We start from the raw sequence: 22816 nt of genomic DNA, 5'->3' as shown, positions 1-22816 counted from the left end.
ACATGCATGTGTAAACACACACACACATGCATGTACACACACACATAAACATTTAAAAAACACTTGCACGTGTAAATACATACACATTTGTAAACAAAAACACGTGCATACAGACACACAGACATGCATGAAAACACACATGCAAACATGTGTAAACAAACATACACGTGACGACACACACAGATATGCAAACACACATATATGCATGTGCAAACAAACACATATGTGTAAACACACTTACACAAAAACACACATACATGCATGTACAAACACACACATGCAAACATACACACACACATGTATAAACACACATCCACAAAAATACACATACATGTGTAAACAAACACACAAGTGAAGGCACACACAGATATGCAAACACATATATATGCATGTGCAAACAAACACACATGTGTAAACACACATACACGAAAACACACACACACACATGTACAGACACACATGAGGAACCACACACAGGTGCAAACACCCCCATGTGCTAACACACACCCATATGTGTAAGCACACACATGTGAAGGCACACACACATATATAAACACACACACATCCATGTGCACACAAAACATATGTAAGCACACATACATACGTGCAAAATCACACGTCCAGACACTTGTGCAAACACACACACATAAGCAAACATTTGTAAACACACACATACATCCATATGTGAACCCCCAAACATGCATACATGTGTGCATGCAAATACACACACATGCATGTGTGAACACACATCAGTAATTCATCAAAAGAGTAAACAGTGACACAAACATTTTAATGTTTGTTGTAGTAAAGTAAATTCAGGTCGTTCTAATGAACTTTGAATTTGACTTTTCACTATTTCAAGGATAAAGTATTTACAGAGGAAATATCTTCAGATAATCAATTTAAACTTTTAACTAATAATAATAATACATTGAAAAAAGTCAAGATGAGACACTACATGAAGAGTAAAGGGGTGAGTTTTCAGTTCCATGTTGGAGTGAGGAATGGAGTGGTTTGGATGAAGTAAATTTGGGGTCAGAGTGGCTACAATCCCCCCTCTTGTGGTAAAAAGGGACATGGAGCTGAAGAGCAGAGGAAGATCTGCTGGTGTGAGCAGCAATGGTGAGACGGGAGAGGAGCAGTCGCTGAAGGTCCAGGAGAACGCGAAGTGGTTCTGTTTGACTAAATATAAAAATATATTTAATAACCATGTTTGCTCTACATTGGGCTTCAAAATCCAGGTGTCGAGGATCGGTGTCCTACATGTTTTCCTACTAACCTGCCATTGAAGCTCACAGGATTTCTGGAAAACCTGCAGGAGGCCTGGATTTGTCCCTGGGTGTGCATGTGGGGGTGATTGTGTGGCCCCACAGACTGGTGACCTCTCCAGGGTGTGCCCCGCCTTTGCCTAACAGTAACCAGGACAGGCTCCAGCAACACAGTGACCCTGATGGGGATAAAGCAGGTTGAGAAAATGTATGACTGTGACAACATTGTCGCACAGAAATGCATGGAGGAGGAGCTGAGATGGTGATTCATAACCCTTATTTAGGCTTTACTGAGCAGTTTCTCAGACAAATTAGTGCTGATGTGTCATGTGACTCATCAACTTCCTGTTGAATTGATGCAGTTTAGCTGCCAAAACTAGTCCAGGACAAGCAGAGGGCAGTGTCTCACTGTGACCAGCAGATGGCGCCGTTGTCACAGACGTAGATGCATGCATCAACCCACAAATTGACCCAGAGATTTCAGTCAAATGGAATCCACCACACCAGAAATAAGACACCATGACTTAACAGGTAACCTTCAGTGAGGTTCAGTTATTTCACATTTGACGGAGACAGTTTTTACTGATTAAAACCGAACTAAAAAAACATTTGACCCTTTAGTTGGTGTTTCTGAAGTAAAGATATGTTTACCAAGACTAGAAGCCTTTCCTTTGAGCTATTGAGTGGATGGTGATGTCATATCTGTCTGTATTTTAAGCTTTTTTTACTGTGAGCCATTTGAATTTAATCTCAAAATTGTATTTATATACTTTTAAAAATGTCTGATGATGTCCTCTGACAGGAAGAAAGTTTGAATTTGAACAACAGTTGCAGAGTAATTTAACAACAATCAGAACCAGTGTCCGTGATCTGTTGAATAAACTAAATTACATCCAGCAGATATTTTTAGGTCTTAAATATTTTTTTACTCTAGCGTGTCATCTCTGAGTCGTTCGTATCAATTCTTGCATGGAGAAGAGGAAATAGAAAAGTTTTCAAAAACACTACCGAACCATCAGGATTCTGACATTTAGACCGTTTTTTTAATTGTTCCACAGTTTGGGAAAACTGTTTTCCTTCAGTTTTTGGAGTGCAGATGTTCTCTAGTGTTGGTGTGAGTCTCAATAAGCAGCTGGTTTTAATGCATCTGATGTTCTTACTGGAGAAGAACTGTTTTTCGTTGTTTCAGATGTTTGTCAAACAAACATCTGCTCAGACTTGATTTACGAAAACCCAGCTGTGATAGGAACTGAAGGAACATCCGGTCCTCCTCAGAAGGTCAAAGGGGAAGTGACTCGCCCGTTCTAGCCTCAGCTCTTACACATTTCGTCAGCAGATCTGCTGATTGCACCTCAACAGTAGAGAAACATCTGAAGATCAAATCGTAAAAGGAGAGAAAAGTCTTTCAGAGCGTTGGAGAGGCAGACAGCATGCAGTATTCATCAGACGGAGACTTCACAGCACCTCCCTGTGGAGCCTCCGGGCACAAAGGCCAGACGGAAGCAGGATCACAGCCAGAGAGCGGATCTCAGAGCTGCAGACGCACCAGCATTCAGGACGGCTCTGCATCAGATGAGGAGAACATAGAACTCCACCACTGAGTCACAGAACATCTGAGCTTAAAGTCAGTCAAAACACAAACCACGTGGTAACACTGACAGAGTCAGGAGAAAAATATGACCGTCGGCACTGAGAGAGAGCTTGACCTAAAATGACTTTGATTTTTTTCTTTTTATTTATTGCTTATTATGTTTTAAAAAATGTTTCCCAAATAGACTATTGTAGCGTCTTCCAATGACCGTGAGAGGGTACAAAGTAAAACAGTCAGGATCTGATGCAGCTGTGTAATGTTAAGGACAATCAGAGACACCTCCTCATGATAAATCAATAAGCTCAAAATCCTGAAGAAAAATCATTTGATGAAGAAATGAGAAGCATGAAAGTCATCTTTACCCTCAGAAGATAATCTGAGGTTTTACTGATTTTTGCAAAATTTCACTGGAAACCAGTTTTGATGTTTCAGTTAGTAAACTCCAGAAAGGAGAAGAGCTTTGGGCTGTGTCCGAATTCTCTCCCTACCCTCTATATGGTGCATTTTCCATTCTGTAGTGCTGTTTGAATTTACAATTCCAAAATCATTTGCACTGGAAATTTTCCAGAAGTCTTTGCAAATAACTTCTGGGTTAAAGGAATGACTTGTTTGTTGTGCGATGGGGGTGCAGGTGTGGTTCCCACCGTCTGAGTGGACCTGGTCTGTGCTTTAAAGGGGGGGCAGAATGTTTGCTTCTGTATTTGGGAAGAGGACAGATCTTCCAGGGAGGGGCTCGCTTCATTTCCTCTGGGAAAAAGCGGAAAAAACAACCTGATGGCTGCTGAGGCTGTGTGGGGGGGCCGCTGTTATCAGAGGCCTGGCAGACGCATGTGCCCTTCACTTTCCTGTTGACGAGTAAGTGGAAGTGGCGCGCTGCACACATTTGCACGTGTGCATGAGAGCACGAGCGCACACATCACTTGCTGGTACGTGCACTCATACTGTAAGCACCCCTCGCGGGCCCCCCCCCACCCCAGCCCTACAGTCTGGACTTGGGAGATATGACAGAAAGGGAGAGGCACAAAAACGGGGCGTCTCAGTGCCTCCCTGTGAAAGTGCATTTGTAGGTGTCAGAATGGCGATGTCAGAGCAGCTGGAATCTGGGGGGGGTAAGTTTTCCTGCCTGACCTGCTCCTCTTTGTGCCTGTCACTGCTGACTGAGGGTCTCCGAGGGGAAAATGGGCTTTCTATTCCATTTCTTTATGTGGTTCCAACCTGCTGTAGTGTCAGTTCAATTCTGTGGGTGAAGCTGTGCTAAAGCAGGAGCTCAGAGGAGCTCAGAGGAACTCAAAGGAGGAGCTCAGAGAAGGAGCTCAGAGAAGGAGCTCAGAGAAGGAGCTCCTCTGAGGTTCTGCAGCAGAAACCTCCAAACACAGGTGTGCTGCAAACCTGCACCTGGAGGCTGGACAGAGAGGGAAGCTGCTGAAATGACAGATAGACAGCAACCAGTGTGTGTGTGTGTGTGTGTGTTTGCACTTGTGTGTGTGTGTTCATGTGTGTGGGTTTATGCAATTATGTTATTGTGTACTGGTGTGTTTATGTGCCTGATTGTGTTCATGTGTGTATGTTTATGAGTGTGTGTGTGTTCTTGAGTATGTTGGTGTGTGTATGTTGGTGTGTGTTCGTTTAAATGTTTGTATTCATGTGTGTTTGTGCTCCTGTGTGTTTTTCTTGAGATGTATGTTCTTGTGTGTGTTCATACGCTTGTGTTCATGCGTGTGTGTTCAGGGGGGTGTAGGTGTGTGTGTGTTCATGTGTGCATCTGTTAATGTGCGTGTTCATGTCTGTTCACATATGTGTGTGTGTGCTCTTGCCTGTATTTGCGTGTCTGCGTTCATGTGTTAATGTGTGTGTGTTTATGTCTATTCATGTGTGTGTCTCCGTGCTCTGGAGGTTGGTTGGAGATAAGGTCTGCTTTACGCCGTGAGAGTGAAAGACACGCGGTATTCGAGCCCTTCAAGCCTTTTCCCAACACCCTCCTCACCGACACACAAACACACACACACAGACTCTCACACCAGTGTGCACACTCACAGAGGATTAATCCCGTCATGTACCATTTCAATGGGTGAGCTTTGGAGACACACATACACACAGGATTAACTCTTGTGTGTCCATTTCCATGGATGTTTTTTAGCCCCTCTCTGCTCGTGTCAGCGTTGACTGCTCGTGTTGCCATGGCGACGGGGGCCAGTGAATGTAAGATAGGCAAATCCACATAAGTCACCCACAACAGACACTCTAAGCTACTATTGACTACACCTCCCCCTGGTGCTAGACACACAAAGATGCTGCTAAAGGCCTGACAGAGCACTGAGCGGGAAGGATGGAGAAGAAACACAAACATCTGTGCCGCTGCTGCAGCTTTACTCTGTCACACACCAGCCTTTGGATGTCAAACATCAGCGTCTGCAGATGACTACAGTCCATTAGAGATCTGAGTCCTGCTGATTCAAAGTTAAATAAGGCTTCTTTTGACCAGGGCACAGAGCACCGTCATCACACATGGCTGCTAATATTTGCTGATCAACTGAAACACTGGATCTTCTAAACTAATGAAGTAAAATCATTTAAAATCAGTGAAACGACTGCGTGGCCTCTTCTGGGACATCTGGGGGCTTGTCCGGGATAAACTTATCTAGGATTAAAGGATTGTTTTCTTTACTTCTCTTGTTGGTGTGAAACCAATATGGCAGGCTGTTGCATATCTCCTCCTACCTCCTTTTTTTTTGGGTGATGTTTGACGTTTTATTCCAGCGACCTTTAAATGGGCCACACTATGATTTTCTTGAGCCTTTCAGAGTGAACTATGTCCATATTTATGATCATATATTACCTTTGGAACACTAAAAACAAATTATTTATGAAATATTAGTTATTTTTCGAGTTTTTTTTTCTGCCCGGAATAAAACGACTTGATTCCTGAAGCTCCGCCTGCCGCTGTGTGGGTGCCGCCCATTTCATGATGTCATCCTAGAGGATTTTTTTTTTTTTGGCAGCATGTCTGCATTTCTCCTACGAAAATAAACAACATCCAAACAGGACACAGTTTTCTGCACCTAAAATTAACGTTTTTTTGGCTGATCACTGCTGGCTCCGTGGAGAAATTAGGTGTTGGTGTTAGACTGGGGGCGGGGCTACTGGAGCAGACTCTTCCTGAAAGGGGCCGTCCTCACTCTGTGACAACAGCATGTGGGTATGGGAAGGGCTGCTGTTGAGAGCGCAGATTTTAGAGAATTACTCAGAAATGCTTGAACGGATCAAAATACTGTTTTGGGGTTCTTTGAACAGTAAAATATACTTAAAAAGTTGTTTTTTCGTGGTAGGGCTCCTTTAAACAATGACAGTTTGATTTGTCAGGAGTGTTTCTGCTTTTGAAAGAGGATTTATTGTTTTATTGCAGTAAACATCCATTTGCATATGAATTAAGAGTATGTGTGAAATCTGAGGAGTCACTGTCTTTTATTCAAGATAAAAATTTGGGTTCAGGTCAGAGAGATTTGGAGTGAGTAAATAAGAGTGCTACAAATGCTACAAAACATAGTGTTGGCTACATCAAGATGAGCCGTGTTTCTCCAACCTTTATAGGGTAACCAAACCCTAAATCCACTTTTTTTGGGCTGTTTATCTTTATAAATGGGGCTTTAAAAGTGCTGTCTGTTGGTAATCGCCAAATTTTTGACTAATTAAAACAAACCTTTTTAATTCTTGAAAATATAGTCAGAACTTGCCTGTGTGCTGCCCCCTAAAGGTTGAAACGAGGCATTACATTTAAATTTCTTGATTGGTCAAATCATTTAAGTCTCACGTCTTGATCTGCTGCTCCAGTAATGATAACAGTCCTGTTCCCAGGCCCCTCACATTTTGATTGTGGGTGGAGTCAGCCTCCAACTTCCCTGTTTGGTTACCCTTTAAAACCCACTCCAACGAAAATTGTGTTTTTGGTGTTTTTAGCATTTTCTTGTAGCATTTTTCTCAGAATGGAGGACATGTATGAAATAATTTAAAGATTAAACTACGCTCCTGAGTTTTTGCTTTTTTTAAATTCAAATCGGGATAAATTAGGAGCATAAAAACCCGCCGTTCGAAAGAGCCCAGGTTTGAGATGCAGAAACTGTCAGGGGCAGGCTAAAGTCTCCTTTCTCTGCTACAATTCTCATGCATCTACTTGCAGACAAATAGATCCACTAACATCTTCATTTTCATCGTCTGAGCTACCATCTGGCTCAGACCTGTACGGCTGGATAGCTCAGTTATTGCTCAGCATTTTTTTGCTATGCTAATATTAGCTTGGGGTTGTTAGGGCTATTTAGCGAGCAGGAGGGTGTAAACAAACAACATTAAAAAAAGCTTTTCAATTTTGGCTAAAATCCTTCTTAAAAGACCACTGGGAATGATTTTAAAATAAAAAAATATAGTTGGAGTGGGACTTTAACATCTTTGATTAAGTTTGGAGTGAAGCTCCATCAATCCAACTTTACAGCGAGTAAAACTTCTCATCAGTGCAGGAATGTATTCTAAATGTCACATTAGAAGAGGTTAAATGTTTTAAAGCTTTGGGCACAAAGCAGCAGAGAAGGTTTAGCATCAGCAACAGCTCCATGAAAACAAAGATTTATGTGTTTTGTTGTGAAGAGATTTCTGCAAAAATCCACTTTTCTGTTCCCGGCCAGGCCAGATATTGCAGGTTAGCATCCATCAGGTGCTGAGTGTCCATTGCAACCTCTGCAAAACTCACTGCAGTGGATTAAACTGTGACTAAATGATTTCTGTCTCATGGTGTGGACATATGACAGACAAGTCCAGAACATTTGTACTCGCTGGACAGAATGACTCAGAAAAAAAAGGTCAAAATGACATGTTTCCTTTAGCTCAGGATCAGATGATGCTTGTAAACATCCATGAACCTTTTCAGCACCGTTTGAGTGTTTTTAACAGTGAAACAGGCGTGTCAAAGTCCCTCTTCTGCGCCCCGTTCTGATGCATCCATTTGCAGACAAACAGATCAGGGGTCTAAAACTGGCGGCCTGCGGGCCATTTTCGGCCCCCGCCTTAATATGAAAATCCAATGTCTACTAAGTAATATCTTCTGCATGTCCGCGCTTCTTTGATGACAGCTTTGTATTTGCTTTGTAATGTTTCAGCTTTATGTTTAAAACTTTGCATTTGCTATTGTCGTTGGATCTGGTCACCAGAAAAGTCCTTAGCAACAGTTGCTAGCGTTGTTAGCTCCTGTCGTTGCACAGAACACACTGAAGATGTCGCTTAGTAGTAAATAGACGTGAACAAATGTTCAATTAACTTGTTCAGTAGACATAAACAATGAAGCAAAGATCTAGAAAGTGGAGGAAAAAACATATTTTTGGCATAAATGGAACCCCATACGGCCAGCTTCAGCCAGACTCTGGCTTCAGTGGCCCCAAGGTAAAGTGAGTTTGAGAACCATGAAATAGATCCATTGATGTCTTCGTTTTCCTCGTCTGAGCTCCCATCTGGCTCAAAACTGTACGGCTGGATAGCTCTGATGTTACTCGCCTTATTTGTTGAACCAGTCGTGATAGGTTGGAGTTATGAGAGGCTGTAAGCTGGAGGGAGAGAGTGTAAACAAAGGCATGATGGGATATTAGCAGAGGAGGACTTGTTCAGCAACTGTCAGCAACAACTCAGATGCAATTTTCTAATGAGCTCCATTCAAGAAACTGTGTCCTTTTTATTTTTGCTAAAAACAGCCTAATCATGATTTAAAAAAAACCTGGAGACGCTTTTACAATAGATCAGATCTAGTTGGAGTGGGACTTTAAAGTTTGTCATCTCCTCTGAAAATGTTCTCCTTTCAGAGGGGTCCTGCTTGTTTGGTTTTTTTTTTTTTTGGTTTTGTTTTACTTCCCTCCTGTTTAAATTGTTTTATGCTCCACAAAAAGGAGGGAGAAAGGCTTCAAATCCTCTTTTAGAGCTCGAGAACTTCAGCAAACTTTCAGCTAAAAGATCAATCAGACTTTAAAAATTCAGCAGAGACCTGCAGCTCCACCATTGTGATATTTGTTGCTCTGTTTGGCCATTTCTGAAGTGCATTTACCCTCCATCATTGATTGATTGATTGATTGATTTTAAGCATAGATTATGAAAAATACAGGACAAAACACATTTTTCAAATTCATTACATCAATAATGAAATGCATTGATTAGAAAATAGAAAACATAAAAGTTATGTCACATTTGATTCATTAAATAACTATTAACTAAAGTCAAGTAGAGTTTAATTGATTGAAAAGGAGCAGGAAGAAGCTAATTTATATAATCCCACCTCTACTTAGTAACCTTGTTTTACAGTTTTCATGTTATGTAGTTCTGATCAGATCAAATGCAAGATTTTTAAACAGTAATATCAATCACACATCATTTAACATATGTGTAATACTCTTTGATTATCATCAGAATAGAATTTCTTATTAATCCAGAAATTATCCCTACACGCTGAAAGTCAAATTTACAATTAAATCTAACCAGTTTTGTTGTTTTTAACTTCAGTTAATTTAACTTAAAGTTTAACGTTTGAATCAAAGGTCACTTTATCTACTTTCTTAGGGAACCTTTGTGGTTGAAGTGCGCTCATGGACAGGTGAAAGAGCAACAGCCAGCAGCTCGCCCTTTTTTATTCCAACTTTGGCCATATGGATGAGATCTGTGTGATCTGAATATCTGATTATAAATGGAGGCGTTTAAGAAGCTTTGGAGCCCTGAGGGATTCTCCTTTGGGCTTAGCGTGGTTTGTGTTTATGAGGAGGCCTGATCTCCATGCGTCCACCTTGGAGACGGTTTAGTGTACAAACAGGCAGATCTTTCCAAACATGCTCGGCGCCTCTCTTTAAGAGTTGATGTGAATCAGCTCCGGATCCCATGAGGAGCCTGCAGCTCACAAACTAAGACGGGGATGTTTGCAGCTCACAGATGTGTCCAAACTTGGTAAAGAAGGATGATGTGTGCAGACATTTCCTGTCAGCTGCATTAGGACAATCTTCATCTGTGTCAGTTACAAAGAAGGGATGGGATGGAGGGAGGAGGAAGGGAAAATGCTTACCAGACAACCTTTATGTGCAGTTGTGCATTAGCGGGGGGAGGAGGAGGGCGGTTGGCGGTGCTGGGCAGAGGAGAGAGGAGCAAATGCATTGCAGACGGGAGAGGAGGAGGAGGAGGGCCTACAGCTATTGTTCATGTCCTCCCGTGAACAAAGGGCTCATCGGGGTCCGTATGTAAACCCACAGCGGGCTCCAGCTCACCGACAAGGCCTCATGCGGGACCCAACATCCGCCGTCGAACCCCGCATCCAGGCCGCACTCCGCCGCAGCCCCGCACTTTGAGGAGCGTTTTATTGATCCGCTGTGCGGGGACGTTGCGTCCAGCGGGCCTATCCGTCTTTACGCACGGAGCGTCCCGGTCCTCCATCGTAGATCTGTAAACACCGATTTTTCTGACAGGATTCTCTGCAGGTAAATAGCCGCCCCCCCTTCCCCACGCAGACGTTTTTATTACGACATCCAGCCGACGGCGGATGAAAAACACCCCGGTAGCTGCGGGTTATCTCCGATTTTCGGTGTTTTATTGGTTGAAGAGCAGCTTAGCGATAACGCGTTAGCAGCTAACAGCTAGCGGCTCCCTGCTAGCATGTCCTCGGAGTCGTTTAGGGTGGTTTATGGCGTAGCTGTTATTTATGTCTTATTTATGTGTACACACGAGTGTAGCGTTTGTTTGTTGTTTGTGTTTGTCGGTACTGTGCCGGTAAATACGGTCAATCCCCAGAATTATGTCGATGCGTTAGCCTAGCTTTAAGCTAGCTGCTAGCTGACCGTCTAATTGCCTTTGTAGCCCGGCGGTCCTGGACTCTGAACCGGTGGATTTAAAGGAAATATGGACGCAAAGATTACTTTAATGGTCGCTTTAGCGGAGAGTTTGGGTGGAGCACAGTTACCCGGTGTTCTCTTTCTCCCTCAACGCTCAGACCGCCTGGGTTTCCGTCTAAAAACACCCAAGTGTTGCTTCTTTTCTGGGGTCTGAGTGCAGTGACAGAAGCCTCGTGTTTGTGCGGGTCTCCTGTGAGGCGGAGCCGCTCCATGTTTGCGTGGAGCGGCGTGATTCCCTGTGGAGGAAGTGGAGTCCAGCTGATGACCGTCTGCCTTTAACCGCTAACACGAGGCGATGGGGGGCTAATGGAGCTCTCAACAACTAATGGACACACATAACCATTGATTATTTATTTATCTATCAATCTTCTTCAGCAAAGTGTTGCTGTTTGGTCCTCTTTAAAAGGAATGCTGGGATTGAAAATGGATGCGGCTTTAATGGCCTCTTCCTGTTGGTCCTGTGTGCGTCAGGGTTTTCGGCTCCTGCTTCCGGGTTCTCGTTTATTTGTTTCTTTGAAGATGAGCAGAAACTTGAAGCTGCTGTGACACGAGCCTCGTTGTTCCTACCGCACGCGGCCATGTGTTTGATATGCAGTGACAAGAGGAGGCGGGGCCTCACCATGGCGATGGCGGGGGTCGTGACCTGCAGGCCGCCACGCCTGCCTCGCCTTTATGGCTTTAGTGTCACAGCAGCAGCAGATGGGGGGTTCTGCTGATGTTTCATGTCACCTCTGGGTCCATCACTTTGTTTATACATTTCCATGTTTGACATCAACATGAAGATAAAAAAAAAATAATAATAATTAACTGTCAGTAAAATACCACAAGTTGTGTCAAGTAAGTCACTTCTATGTTTTTGACAGTTTGCATAAAACAAACTGTGTCTCCCTGTTTTGTGTATTTGCAGGCTGTTCCTCTAAGTCGTTCAAGCTGTACTCCCCAAAGGAGCCCCCCAACGGTAGCACTTTTCCTCCCTTCCACCCCGGCACCATGCTGGACAGAGACGTGGGGTGGGTTGACTGTTTCTACTGTTTTCATGTTGTGTCAGTCATGAGTTTGAGCGGCAGGAGGAGGAGGTGATGGTAATGATGGGAGTGTCTGTACTTTATGCTTTTATGACACTGTGGACGCTGTGTGATTCAGGAAGTAATTCCACTTTCTGTGTCGTTCAGAGCTGTGTTTCCAAGCTCCTCTGTGGGTTCTCTTTTTTTGTAAAGTTTTGTTGAAAATGTCAACATGATTGTTGTCAACAATATTTTTGGGGATAAATATGAACTGTATAATAACTACCTCCTGAAAGCAGCGTTGGTATGATACACGTTCAGAGTTCAGGATTGGGAATAAGTTCTGAATTTGCTGTTAAAAGTAGGGCTGGGAATCACTGGGTACCGATGGTATCACAATAATGCGATTATAGGTAAAAATTGTCTCTAATAACTTGCATTATATAGAAGAACACTTATTTTTTAGCTTGAACAGTTGATCTGAAATTCACCTCTGAATTGGGGGTTGGACTATTGGTGTGGAAGTAAACCTCCACTTATATCCCATCATCCCTTTGTTTACACTCTCTTCCACTAGCTCACAGCCCCTCACAACCTCAAATTAATATTAGCGATGCAAAAAAATGTTGAGTAATAACAAACGTATCCAGCCGTACAGTTTTTAGCCAGATTTCAGCTCAGACGAGAACCAAGACGTTAAGCGATCTATTTGTCTGCAAGTGGATGCATCCTTATGGGGGGAGCAGGGAGACTTTGGCCCGTCCATTTTTGCTGCCCATTTTAACTTTTTTTTCCCATTTTTTTAATTCTATCCATCTGTGATTGTGTTCAGGGGTCCGGATCCGGCCATCGGGCCATAGTTTGGGCACCCTTGTTCTAAAGGCTGAGATTGCACCACCAATTCTAATCTTTTCTTTTTTGTCATTTGAAAAAGAATGATTTTAATACTGCACCTCTGTCCTGACTCATGTGTTGTGTGGTTGCTGTTAGAAAAGCAAACTCTTAAGCTTACTTCCTACTGGACACGTGGAGCACACTGTTGAACATACGTTTAGCCTGTGGTGTTCACAGTGGACGAGCAGTGAGGGCCTTTTTTTTAATGAACCTTTGAAGAATACAGTACAAAAATGTAGTTTTTTCAAAAATACAATACAAGATCCTAACGTATTTCTAAACAAAAGTCACGGTTATTCTTAACTTTTGAAATTCTTAATTGTTGCAAAAAAGTACAAAAGTGATATACATGTTTTTGTTGACATCCTGGTAAAAAAGAGTAACTGATTAAAAACAGCTAAGAGAAAAAAAAAAGTAAAACAAAAATAAATGAAAAAGTGCGAGAGTTCAATTAACTAACAAGTCCTAAGGATGAACAGATGTTAAATGTTTTCTGAGCCTTAGTATTTTATGATGAAGAGATTAATTTTAAATATTCCTACAGTTACAGCAAGAAAAACTTTTTTTGTAGATTTCAGTCGTTCATCTTCTTGGCGGCTTGTCCCTTTCTGGGATGTGGGGGGACTGGAGCCTAACCCGGATACTGATGGGCGAATGCAAGAGTTTTGAGCGCGGAAACCTGAATTTACATAGACTTTTTATTGGATGTGGCCGTTTGAACGCGTAGTGTTAAAAGTGAAGAAGAAGAAGAATCTTTATTTCTATAGCACTTTTCACAGAACGGATCACAAAGTGCTTAACATAAGAACATAAAATCAGAAGACACAGGGAAATAAAACCAATAATCAATAATAAAACAACTAAAAACACAGTAAAACACAGCAAAACATAGTAATGCAAGGGCTAAGATCAACTAAAAGCTCTCCTGAATAAAAACGTCTTGACCTGGGATTTAAAACACTCAACGGAGTTGATCTGACGCAACGGCAGTGGGAGGGAGTTCCAGAGACGGGGAGCAACAGCTTGGAAGGACACGCCCCCTCTCGTCTTAAAGCTGGTTTTTGGGATGCGTAAAAGATTCTGACTGGAAGACCTCAAGGATCAGGCCGAAGAGTACGGGGTTAAAAGGTCACAGATGTACGTCGGGGCTTGACCGTGCAAGGCTCTAAAAACTAAAAGTAAAATTTTAAAATCAATTCTGAACTTGACAGGTAACCAATGTAAAGCAGACAACATCGGAGTGATGTGTGTCCGATTACTGGTTCCAGTTAAAAGCCTTGCTGCAGAGTTCTGGACGAGCTGAAGACGGTTCAGGGAGCGTTTGTTAAAACAAGTAAAAAGAGAGTTACAACAATCTAAACGAGAGGAAATAAAAGCGTGAATAATAGTTTCCAGGTCAGACCGAGACAAGATACTTTTTAATTTGGCCACAAGTGGTGTTAATCTGAAAAAGAGGTCTACTTTTGGGGCTGTGGTGTGTTCACTTGCTGTGGTAAATTGGGCTGTTGTTTTGTAAAGGAATGGGACTGTATTCACCCAGCTCTACTTCTTTATTTGAACGGCATACTTGTCTTGTTTTTTTTTTTTGCGTTGAAATTGGACCTGGTGCCAAATGTTGTCATCAGATTTTAGGAACATTTCTGGCTAAATTGAAGTTACTTTTTGTAAAGTAAAAGCTTTTCCCGACGTCCAACCCCTAAAACATGCACATTAAATGAGGCAGGAAGTGATGGAGCTTCTGGGAGGAAAGCACGGCTTCAGGAAAATAGAAAGGTGGAATCGGTTCTATAACCCTTTAACACCGGTGACGCTTAAACATAAAATCTTTAACACAATAACTTTTCAACCATTAACACAATCAATGTAATTCCAGCAGATTTTGAAGGAGAAAAGCAGCTCATCGAGCCGCATTTCTCCTTCAAAGTGCTCATGTTGATCTGTTAGCGGTTGAAAAGTTACAGTATGTTAAAGTATAGCTTGCTAAAATATTAGCTGTTCTCCAAATTAGCCTAAAAACTGATAAAATGTCTCATTTAGCCAAAACACCTAGCATGTAGCTAAAATGTTTGCTAAACTTCAAAATAGCCTGAAAACTGTTTAAAAGCCTAAATTAAAACACTCCAGTTCTGCGTGAGTATTTTTGCTTGCATCCATGAAACTAAAATACCTTAAAGTCTCTGAAGTCCCACTCCAACTATGATTTAATTTTGATTATGCTGTTTTTAGGCAAATTTAAAAAGCCTGTGTCGTTTTTTTTATTTTTTTTATGGGACATATTTTCTGCAGAGCAGCTGAAGCTTATCAGGAAGTTCACCTCAGGGCTGTGGGCGGGACTGTAGGTGCAGAACGATATCCCGACATTGCTTTGTTTACACTCTCCTGCTAGCTTTACAACCCAAGCTAACAGTAGTGGAGCAAAAAACACTGAGCAATTTTGGAGGTTTCCAGTCTTTCAGTTTTGAGCCTGATGTCAGCTCAGACGAGGAAAACGAAGACGTGCATGGATATATTTGTGGATGCATCAGAATGTAGCAGAACACGAAGACTTGAGCTTTCTTTTTAGCTCTTGATCCATCCCGATTTGAATAAAGAAATACTCAAGCTCAATTGTTACTTAAATTCTTCTATATATGTTCTCCATCATGAGAAAAATGCTTAAAGAACGTGTTAAAAACTGTTATCTGGTCAGTTCAGTCTTTGGTTTTACCCTGAGAGCGCCGTGTGAGGGGAGGGGGGCGGGGTCATTATCAGCATTCCTGTCCATTCCAGCTGACCAGCCCAGAGACACCGAACACCACCAAGAACCTCCTGAACTATGCAGCAGGACAGCAGTAAAACCTGCTTCGCAGTGAAACACCCCTCGTCTGTTTCACGTCCCCTCTGAATGGTCTTTGGACTTGTGTCTGAAGGAGTCGTTTCTGGTATGTGACCTTTTCTCTCTGCTGTCTCTGCAGACCCACTCCAATGTACCCCCCCACATACCTGGAGCCAGGAATTGGGTAAGAAGGCAGATGTGACAGCTTATACTTTTGAAAGACATTCGTGGAGTTTGACTGAGTCTAACCTCCGTTGATGTCTAGGAGGCACACGCCGTACGGCAACCAGACGGACTACAGAATATTTGAGCTGAACAAGCGGCTACAGAACTGGACGGAGGTTCGTTCACTCTCAAACAAACCTACAGAGAGCTGTTCAGAGGTCAGAGCCAGATGCTTTCTTCTTCTCCCCCTCCACCTGCAGGAATGTGATAACCTGTGGTGGGACGCTTTCACCACAGAGTTCTTTGAAGACGACGCCATGTTGACCATCACCTTCTGTCTGGAAGATGGACCCAAACGTTACAGTAAGAAACTCAGAGGCTCTAAATGTAAACCAGAGAGAGAAGCTCCGCCTACTGGTGTGTTAGTTTGTGCGTCAGTGATCATGCACTTCCTGTTCTTTTACTTTGCTTTTGCTTGTTCTGCTGAGTTCATTTTGTATCATAAGTTTGTACGTTGCATTGTCTGAAATTTTTTTTTATTAAAAAAAAAACTTTCTCAGAAGTGTTTTAATTATTGTTATGAAGTTTTTATTCAAAATTTCACAACCTAAATGTCTTAAAAAGCCATTTTTCATGTAGATCTGAAGCCTCTGTTTCCAAAATCTCCTCTGAAGGGGCGTGGTGAAGTACTCTGAAATGCAAAAAACCTTTGATTTTCATCAGAGAGGGACTTTAACCTGTACAGTGTTTTAAAATGATTACTTTTTTAACAAACGTCAACTTCACACTTGTCGTTTCTCCTCAGCAATTGGTCGGACGTTAATCCCTCGCTACTTCCGGAGCATCTTTGAGGGCGGGGCCACTGAGCTTTACTACGTGCTGAAGCATCCCAAGGAGTCGTTTCACAACAACTTTGTGTCCCTGGACTGCGACCAGTGCACCATGGTCACCCAGAATGGAAAGCCCATGTTCACGCAGGTGAGCGGATGGATGGTGATCATTTTTTTCTCTTCCTGTTTCTATTTGTAAACACCTTCACACCTGTGCAGGTGTGCGTGGAAGGCCGGCTGTACCTGGAGTTCATGTTCGATGAGATGATGAGGATAAAGACGTGGCACTTCAGCATCAGACAACACCGTGAACTCATCCCCCGCAGCATCCTGGCCATGCATGTGAGTTCTGACGTGCATGTGTGTGTTGTGTTCATGCTGTTCTGTTTTTGACCTGAAACTTCTTGTGTTTCAGGCTCAAGACCCACAGATGCTGGACCAGCTGTCCAAAAACATAACGAGATGCGGCCTGTCCAACTCCACCCTCAACTACCTCCGAGTGAGTCGAGCACGCCCGATTTCCTGACTTTTTAGGGTTATTTTTTTATTGGGGAGTACGGCTGCTCTGAGAGTTTAAATCAGGGGTGTTTAACTCCAGGCCTCAAGGGTCAACCTCCAGGTTTTACCCCTAACCAGCGTGATGAGATCTCCAAAGGGTTATCCGATTACTTTTCTTTAGTCCACAAGGGGGCACTTGATTCCTTTGAAAATTTACAAAGAAAACGTGGTCTTGGCTCTGTTGACTTTTACTGATCCAATGATCACAGAACATAGTTGGGAACTAGGGCTGGGTTGATAAAATTGATTAATTGATTTGAATCGATTTAAGCTTAACAGATCAATAATCAATTTATGAAAATATAAATCAATGTAGCACATAAAGCTAAAGTCTGCTAGCTTGATGCTAACATTTGATGGAATTTCTCATAGGACGGCTAATGCTAACGCTCGGTCGACCTAAACAAACATTGTTGACTGAACAAACCTCTTTATAAACTCACAGGCAGGAATTGTACAAACTCTTTTTAAGGAAATATTTTTTAAAGTAACCCTTTTCTCAGTTTTTTGCTCATTCTTTTTCTCATTTGCTTATTCGTCTTGAATAAAGCGTAATGCTATAGCATGATCGCCACCTAGTGGCCAAACCGTTTACAATGTTAATGATCCGAACATTTTTGTTAGAACTTCTCCTTTAGAAAAATCCATGTAACACTGTATGATATTAACAATCTCATTATTTATCTAATATATTTTCCAGTATGTGAACAAATTTGTCTAAATGTGCAAACTGTGGAGTGGATCAAAAGAATTTTAAAAAATCGAATCGATCCAGGCGGAAATTACCAAGCCCTATTGGGAACGCATAAGTGAAATAAAACGGGCTACAACTGAATCTGATGTTTGGGGGGAATTTTGCTGGAAAAATATAAGATCTTTAATCACACCGGTTCAGAAAAGGTATAGGGACATCGGAAACTCTTGTTTGAGGTGGGAGGAGCCAACCACTACCATATTTTTTGGAACTGCCAGGTGATTTTTCAATATTAGTGTAGAATTAATGAATATATACAGAATCTCTTAGTATTTACTTTTCCTTTCGACTTCAAAGCCTTGTCTCTTTGCAACAAACCTACAGAGAGTCTGGACTGAATGAACAAAAACTCTTGCATGGTTCTGGCAGCAAGCAAAATAGCTCTAACGAAGAGACGGCTCAAACCTGAACCACTAACAATTGAGGACTGGATAACACTATTCAAGAAATCTATCTTATGGATGGAAAAGTTGACTTTCTCTCCAAAAACGCAAATGGACACATTCTATAGGACATGGTCCAAGTGGACGGAGTACGTTAAGCCAACTGTTACAGATACTACAAATTTGATTTGATTCATAAGTCTCTGTGAATAACAAGAAATATGGAGGAAATTGATCTCCCCACAACCCACAAAGATCTAATGTTTTAGTAAATGTTAAAAATGAAAAAGCAACTGTTGAATTGTTGTAATATTTCAAAATGCTTTTTAAAAAAAAAACATTTATCTAAAAAAAAAATGGGGACAGATGATGCTCTTGTTATGTTATTATCAAGTCAGATTCTTAGTGTTTAGCTGTTTTAATGGTCACACATACAGCGTTCCCTCGTTTATTTGAGGGATTGTGTTCCAGAAATGACCCGAAATCCGCAAAGAAGGATTATGGATATTTTAAGGCTGTAAAACTCCACACTATACACTTTATACACTTTTCTCCGACAGACATGAACATTTTCACATCTTTTGTTTCAACTCTCAAAGTTCAAACCCTCATAGAAAAATCAATCCAGGATTTTAGAATGAAAAACAATCAAAGATTTTTGTAAATTTGGGAAGATGAACACATTCTTTATGGCATGGAGATTGATTGACAAGGTCGGCAGCCAATCAGGATGCAGAACACAATGTGCTGTATTTTTAAAAAATTGTGTAAAATTGCACATTCTACATAGCCAAATGGTCAGGCGGGCTGATCAGTTTCCGAGCAAACCATTTCAATCAAATTATATTAAATCAATCAAAATGACTTTATTTTACCGGTAGGAACTTCCTTTGTCGGTGGAGCACAGAGACAAATGTGTAAACGTTTCTCAAGAAAAGCGTCAGGTGAGCGTGATTATCTTAAGCTCATCTTCTGGATGGATCAGAATTTATTCAGAAAGTTCCAGGACCTCATGCACAAACCCGGAGGAAGCTCTGAAGCTCTGAAACGTCTGTGTCGATGGAGCGTTCTGTAAAAACGCTGTTTGTCCCTGCAGCTCTGTGTGATCCTGGAGCCCATGCAGGAGCTCATGTCCCGACACAAGACCTACAGCCTCAGCCCCAGAGACTGCCTCAAGACCTGCCTCTTCCAGAAATGGCAGAGGATGGTGGCGCCGCCCGGTAGGCTGAGTCCGCACAGAAACCCCGCCCCCCTCAGCCCTGCGTTTGTGTGACTCGTGTGTTTCTTTGTGTCTGCAGCCGAGCCGTCCAGACAGGCTCCCAACAAGCGGCGGAAGCGCAAGATTTCAGGCGGCAGCACCATCAGTGGAGGGGGCGGAGCTAATAACAACAACAACAACAAAAAGAAGAGTCCAGGCAGCGGCTTCCCTCTGTCCAGCCAAGTTCCAGTGAGTACTGCACTGCCACCTAGTGTCAGTAACCTGCCACTACACGTCATTGAAGATAAACGGTTGAAAAAAACCTTCATTTGTAAATGATTAATGTCTGAATGAATTTTCATACCCATATCTCTGTGAGAATAAACATTTAATAGGGGACTAACCGGAAACTTTTCCCAAACCTTTCAGAAGCAGTGTTTATTAAAGTAGATGAGAAAAGACTTACAACAACATGATGGTTTGTTCTGGATCTGCTCCGTCTTGTCAGACAAAAACCAAAGCAAGCACAAAAGCAAGCTAACAAACAAAACCCTACAGGGTTTCAGGAATGAACCTGATAGGAGATTGAGAAAAGGACATCTTAAAAACAATACAATCAATAGTCCTTAAAAAGCAAATTCAACGCAGAGGTATCTCTGGTCAGTTGGTCTCAAGCAAAGGCAGGGGTGTGGATGCCGGTTAGTCTCTGGGAAAGGAAACCATTTGGACACCGTTTAGTTTCCAGCGAAGGCAGCGGTTTCTACGTCGTTTAGTCTCTGGCTAAGTATCCATTTGGACGCCGGTTGGTTTCTCGAATTGTTGCCCGTGCTGCTGCCGGACTCTGTTGGGTTTTGTCTAAGGGGTGTTTCTGTGAGGGCTCTTCTGACTGCTGACATTGCTGTGGTGTCTGCAGGACGTGATGGTGGTGGGAGAGCCCACACTGATGGGCGGAGAGTTCGGCGACGAGGACGAGCGTCTGATCACGCGGCTGGAGAACACGCAGTTCGATGCGGCCAACGGCATCGACGACGAGGACAGCTTCAACAACTCCCCGGCGCTGGGCTCCAACTCCCCCTGGAACAACAAGGCCCCCTCCAGCCAGGAGAGCAAGAGCGACAACCCCACCTCACAGGCATCACAGTAGAACCTGGAGCCCGCACCCCCCACACACACAAACCGCATCCGACCCCCGCCCCCGTCCCCAACGCCATGACTGCAACCAAACAGGCCGCCGTCTGACTGCCGGGCGCTGCTGTAGCATTCAGATTCCCCTCAGACCCCCTGCGGGGGCTCGGTCTGCCCCGGGACCCAGGCGGAGGAGGGTTTTCAGGACTGCCCCCCACCTCAATATTTTGGCACCGTTTCTTTCAGAGTCCCTGTTGCTGATTCGCCTGGTGAGACGGCTCGTTTGGGCCGGTCCAGCAGGAGCTTGATCCACCAGAACTGAGTGCCTGCCCCCCCCATGCTGAAGGTTTCTATGCAGGACAGGCGGGGGAGAAGGGGCGGGGCTTGGTGAAAACTGGACGTACACACACCTCCTGGTCGCAGTGCGGTCTGCGGACGCTCGAGTCGCTGGTGTGTGTGGGTGTGTGTGTGGGTGAGAGTAAAGTTTGTGTGAGGAAAGTGTGTGAGCGGCTCGGCGGAAGCAGACGGACCAGAATCAGAACCGCTCGGTCCAAGGAAGGCTGTGGTGTGAGACAGCATCACACACACTCACACACACAGACCCTGTGAGTACCGCCAATGCAGTCTTTACCAGAGCATTTACACACACACACACGCACACACACACATTTTAAGAGTTTTTATACAGTCTATATTTCCCTAGAATGTTTTTTAATTTGTATCAAACGCCTTCATTTCGATTGTTTTTGATTTTCTACAAATACTGAAAAGCTACAGACCAAGGAGCAACGCAGGACCCCCCCCCTCTCTAAAATATATTGTTTTTATCTTTTATGTTTATAAAAGAGAAATAATTTAGTGTGGATGTTTTTATTTTGTCTTTTTGTTTCTTTTGGAGGATTTTTGTGTATTTGTGCTTGTATATTTAAGGTAGTAGCAAAGTTCTGTCTGACTGTAATAAAATGTATTCTTAGATTAAAGCCATCCCGATCTAATGTAAAGAAAGAAACTGAATCTGCCCCCCACCCCACCCCACCACCATCTGCTGTCCTCCCTCTGTCAGTTTGTTGTTTCTGAACGGAGACGTTCCCTCCTGGGGGGCAGTGACTCCCCCAGGGCCGCTGACTTTCTTAGCCTTTTTCTGTCTGAGCGTTTCTCTCCCTTCGTGGGTCTTTGCCCGGCGGCAGAGGCGGTTTCCGGCTGAACACTTGGCTCAGCGTCACCGCCGCCGCGCGCCGGTGGGAGTCCAGCACCAGATTTATTTGATGTTTGTTTCAGTTGATTCCAGCAGGATTTTAATCAAGTCTGAACGGTGGCTTGTACCTTCTCCAAACCCCTGTAGAAAAATCATTGTTTGATAAATATATATATATATATTTTTGATTTGGTTAGTTTCTGCCCTTAATAATTAATGTATGGTACCAATAAAACAATACATTTTCACTTCCAGCTTGTGTGTTGCTGATTTTCTTTTCAAAATAAAATACAATCAAATGAAATTCAAATTTTACTAAAACTTCCATTCGTTTTGGGGTCTAGAGGTTGCCGGTATACTAACCCAACTACTGTTGTATGGTTTATGGGTCAGTCATAGTGTCACATACACCTCAGAGACGGATTAGAATGAGACCTGTGAAGCCTATATCTTTGGGAGAAAGTTGGAGAAAATCCACACATGAATGAAGAAGAGGGACTTCCTCCTCCTGTGATCAGAGTAATATCACTGGACAGTCCCAAATGAAAACATGAATTAACACTTTAACACTTAAGGTGTCACCGGTGATACTTAAACACAAACTCTTTACCATACTGTAACTTTTAAAACTAGCTAAACTCCAAAATAGCCTAAAACAGAAAAAAAATCTAAATTAGCCAAAAAAGCTAGCTAAAATGTTAGCTAAACTCCAAAATTGCCTAAGAAACTGTTTTCTGATTTACTGTAAGTTTTCAACCGTTTACATGATAATTCTAGCAGATTCTGAAGGAGAAAAGCTGCTTTTGTCCTTCAGAATCTACTAGAATTATCGTGTAAACGGTTCAAACGTTACAATGGATCAAAGAAGATAAACAATGGAGCTCTGGTGTTAAATGATTAAACATTAATTTCACAATTTTTCTTTATTTATCACTATTTTTTACTTTATTTTTGCATCTGTTTCATCAAACTATTCTAAAGCTCATAGAAATATCACTTTCCTGACTGTGAACCATAAAGGCGAGGATCAGATTTCAAATGACAGGAAGTAGCTTTATGTCCTCTCTATAAGAAAAATAAAATGTGATTAACTTTAAAAAGTAAGAGTAAAAGTAAACTATGGTGAATGAAGAAACAA

The 22816-nt window shown here is 42.5% G+C and overlaps 1 protein-coding gene across 1 annotated transcript; it reads left to right on the top strand.

Moving 5' to 3' along the window:
- Positions 1 to 3910: 3910 nt before the first annotated feature.
- ldb1b (LIM-domain binding 1b) lies at positions 3911 to 21932 on the top strand. The gene is made up of 11 exons (XM_024259477.2): positions 3911 to 3968; positions 11665 to 11767; positions 15610 to 15654; positions 15736 to 15811; positions 15896 to 15998; positions 16441 to 16613; positions 16685 to 16807; positions 16881 to 16964; positions 19257 to 19380; positions 19459 to 19607; positions 20272 to 21932. Exons 1-11 carry the CDS (start codon positions 3935 to 3937, stop codon positions 20500 to 20502), a joined length of 1245 nt encoding a protein of 414 aa, XP_024115245.1. The 5' UTR covers positions 3911 to 3934; the 3' UTR covers positions 20503 to 21932.
- Positions 21933 to 22816: the final 884 nt, after the last annotated feature.

This window comes from Oryzias melastigma, linkage group LG1 (assembly GCF_002922805.2).
Source record: "Oryzias melastigma strain HK-1 linkage group LG1, ASM292280v2, whole genome shotgun sequence".
NCBI lineage: Eukaryota > Metazoa > Chordata > Actinopteri > Beloniformes > Adrianichthyidae > Oryzias > Oryzias melastigma.
The sequence above is the reverse complement of the archived record's forward strand: the minus strand, read 5'-3'. Positions and strand labels throughout refer to the sequence as shown.